This window comes from Nicotiana tabacum, chromosome 2 (genome assembly GCF_000715075.1).
Source record: "Nicotiana tabacum cultivar K326 chromosome 2, ASM71507v2, whole genome shotgun sequence".
Lineage (NCBI taxonomy): Eukaryota > Viridiplantae > Streptophyta > Magnoliopsida > Solanales > Solanaceae > Nicotiana > Nicotiana tabacum.
Window position 1 is genome coordinate 76,436,305 of NC_134081.1, and position 3,617 is coordinate 76,439,921.

General features: G+C 40.7%; 1 protein-coding gene across 1 annotated transcript; it reads right to left on the reverse strand.

Annotated features, from left to right (window-relative positions):
- Nucleotides 1-367: 367 nt before the first annotated feature.
- On the reverse strand, nucleotides 368-862 carry LOC107804185 (uncharacterized). Its single transcript, XM_016628029.2, has one exon. The coding sequence runs from the start codon at nucleotides 860-862 to the stop codon at nucleotides 368-370; it is 495 nt and encodes a 164-aa protein (XP_016483515.2).
- Between the last annotated feature and the right edge of the window lie 2,755 nt (nucleotides 863-3,617).

Consider the following 3,617-nt stretch of genomic DNA (forward strand, 5'->3'; position numbering starts at 1 on the left):
GTATGGTACGGGGTTCTTATTTTGTATGTGACCCCATACTTGGATATTAGTGCAGCAAACTGCTTATTCACAAAGTGTGACCCATTGTCACTGATAATCACTCGAGGTGTCCCAAAATGGGTAAAGATGTTTTTCTGAAAGAACTCACACACCACCCGAGCATCATTGGTCCTAGTAGGGATTGCTTCGACCCATTTAGAGACGTAGTCAACAGCTACTAGGATATACTCATGAGAATGCGACATTGGGAACAGACCCATGAAGTCAAGGCCCAAAACGTAAAAGATTTCACATACCAGAATGGAGTTGAGCGGCATTTCATCCCTCTTGGTAATATTACCTTCTCTCTGACACTTGTCACATGCAGCTACATATGCCCTTGCATCTTTGTACAGAGTAGGCCAAAAGAAACCAGCTTCCATGACCTTTGTTGCTGTGCGATTTCCACCATAGTGGCCTCCTTTTTCACCTCCATATCCACCATAATAAAATCGACGGGGAATACAAACTTGTCCACCCGCACTAGAAAATCTTCAATGATTCCCTCAGGTAGAATGGTGGTCTGGTCGGCTAGTTGTAGGGACACTGGTATCAATTTAATCACTCCAAGTTCACCTTCCAGTTTCCTGAATACAGACAAAGGCATTAGATTTATAGACGCACCTAAATCACATGGGGCCTTGTCAAAATTTTCACTCCCCAATGAGCATGGTATGGTGAAGCTTCCTGGGTCCCCACACTTTTGGGGAATTTTGTTCTGCAATATAGCACTGCAATAGACATTTAACTTGACCACTATTGTCTCCTCTAATTTTCTCTTGCTAGATAGGATTTCCTTCAAGAACTTTGCATAAGCGGGCATCTGAGTGAGTACCTCTGTGAAAGGGATGATCACATAAAGTTATTTGAGCATCTCCAATAATCACCCAAAACACTTGTCAAGTTTCTCCCGCTTCATCTTTTTAGGGAATGGTAGAGCTGGCACATGTCTACTTTCTTCAATTTCTTTTTGTACCCCACTATTCTAGCTCTTTTGCTCTTCATTCTTTTCCTCTACTGGTGTCTCAGAGTTCTTGTTGACCACTTCCGATTTAGCCTTCACAATTGGGTCAATCAATACTTTTCCGCTTCTCATAGATACATCTTTGATTGTTTCCTTCGGGTTCTTTTCAGTGTCGGATGGGAGAGTCCCAGGAGCCCTCTCAGACAACAAATTTGCAATATGTCCCATTTTCCTTTCTAAGTTTCGGATAACCGTGCCCTGAGTCTCAAATTTTTCATCCGTTTTGTTAATGAATGCCTTAATGAGATCTTTCATATTTGATTGATTTGGCTATGGTGGCTAGTATTGTTACCTCTGCTGGTTCTGAAAACCTGGTAGTCCCCGACCCTGGGGTCTGAGATTATTTTGCTGCCATGAGTTCAAGCTCTCATTAGATGAACTTCACAAAAAACCTGGATGTCTTTACCATAAGAGCAAACAGGTAAGCTCCAATACATAACTCCTTAGTACGTCAGTGGCTATCAAGATCGCTTTGTTAAGCAGTGACCTTAATAACCGTGAGTCTTCTAAAACTCTCTGCCACAAACTAAAGAATTGAATTATCTTTGACCCATAGCATTAAAGTTATTTCCACCTTGTTAGTTTCCTCTATTAAAATTTCCTACAGCGTTGACCTCCTCAACTGTAGCTTGACACTCATGTGTAGGGTGTCCCATCCCATAGATATCATAACCCACCTGTGGTTGAATTTGCACCTTGGCATAATCAACTGCTTGATGTCCTTAGCCATTGTTGCAATTTGGGCCTGCATTGCTAAAGATGATTCTACTTGATGCACCCCTGCTGATTTTCTCCGATCCCCTTAGTCTGTGGACCATTGATCTGCATCTTCAGATAATTCATTCAAGAGAGTAATAATTCTTCCGGAGTTTTCTTCATCAGAGGGCCTGCAACTGCACTATTTAGCAATCTCCTTGATGACGGGTTTAAACCGTCCCAAAAGTCCTGAAGTTGCATCCATTGCTCCATTCCGTTGTGAGGGCACCTCCGTATCAGCTCCTTAAATCTTTCCCATGCTTCGAACACTATTTCTCCTTCGCTTTGGCTAAAACTATGAATCTCCTTCCTCATCCTTCCCGTCTTAGCAACCGAGAAATATTTTTCCAAAAACTTGGTAGTCATCTTCTCCCACGTATGGATTGACCCTGTAGGAAAACTTCTCAGCCACTGCTTTTCATCATCCTTCAGCGAGAACGAGAATGCTCTGAGATATATACTGTGATGTGATGCTCCATTGTAGCAGAACGTGTTCATAATTTCATCAAATTCCATCAGATGGTTGTTGGGATCTTCATTGGGTTTGCCTCTGAAAATGCAATTATTCTGAAAGGTCTGGATGACTCCCTATTTGAGTTCAAAATTGTTAGCATCGATGGGTGGGGGACTCATACTAGACTGTTGTTGGTTGTACACTGGTCTAGCATAATCTCTCAGTGATCGCCCAGGCCCAGGGCCTACATTTTCAAAGGCATCCTCGATAATTCGGTTGGGATTGAGTCTTCGATCTCCATCAACCTTTTTATCAGCAATTCTGCGGGCCGCTTCAGCCGCTAATCGTGCTTCTTGTTGCTAAGACACCTCTCTAGAAGCTAGATCTACTATCTCTTCGTTGTTCACCATTTTATTCTAAGTTGAAGGCTGACCCAACAATAATCCACTCGCTCCTTTCTCTCTTTTCAACTGCCTCAGGTGTTTGTCTAACTATGGGTCGTATGGCACCAAGTCCTTTAAAGAGGATCGAGTCATACACCGCTGAACTTAACCTGTTGCATGCACACAGATGAGAAGAGCATAAAAAAAGAAAATGAAATAAAGTAATTCCTGAATTAGCACTGAAAACTAATTGAAACACTATTAATCACCAATCCCCGGCAACGGCGCCAAAATTTGACGAACGCAAAAATGGCGTATAAACTTAGGCTCACTAGTCAAAGATAATATAGTATCAAATCATCTCCGCATGGATTGGTTTCAATAATGTTCTATTAATTCTTCAGCTTAACATTATCCAGGATAATCAACCTTTTGATTTATGTTATTATTGACTACAAATAAACTAAGATTATCAGCTATAAGAAACTGGTGATACCCGAATGATTAGTAATAACAAAGGAATATCAATGAGAGAGGCAAGGGTGATGACAAGATATGTGATCAACTAGCCCCCCTGTGTAACTCTATGCTAAATTCAATCTTAGCTTCTATTGATTCTTTCGACTTCAACAGATGATAAGGCTACTTCAGGTATTTCAATTCTTCTTCCGAATAAATTTCTTTCGTTAACCCAATAACATGCCTAATGAATGTATGCACAAAAATAGTGAATGAATGATCTTCCGGAGAACACCTCTCAGTTATTCTTCTGAACTGGGTAAATTGATACCTGCTTAAGCTCTTTCGATTACCTAGAAGAGGCATAAAATCAACCCAATTAAGATGGTACAAAGCAAATAGCAGCAAACTTCTCTTTCGATTAAAGTAAAACTACAATAAACCTTGAAATTCAATTAATAACTCATTCAGTAAGGTTGAGCAATTAACATAGAGTAAAACC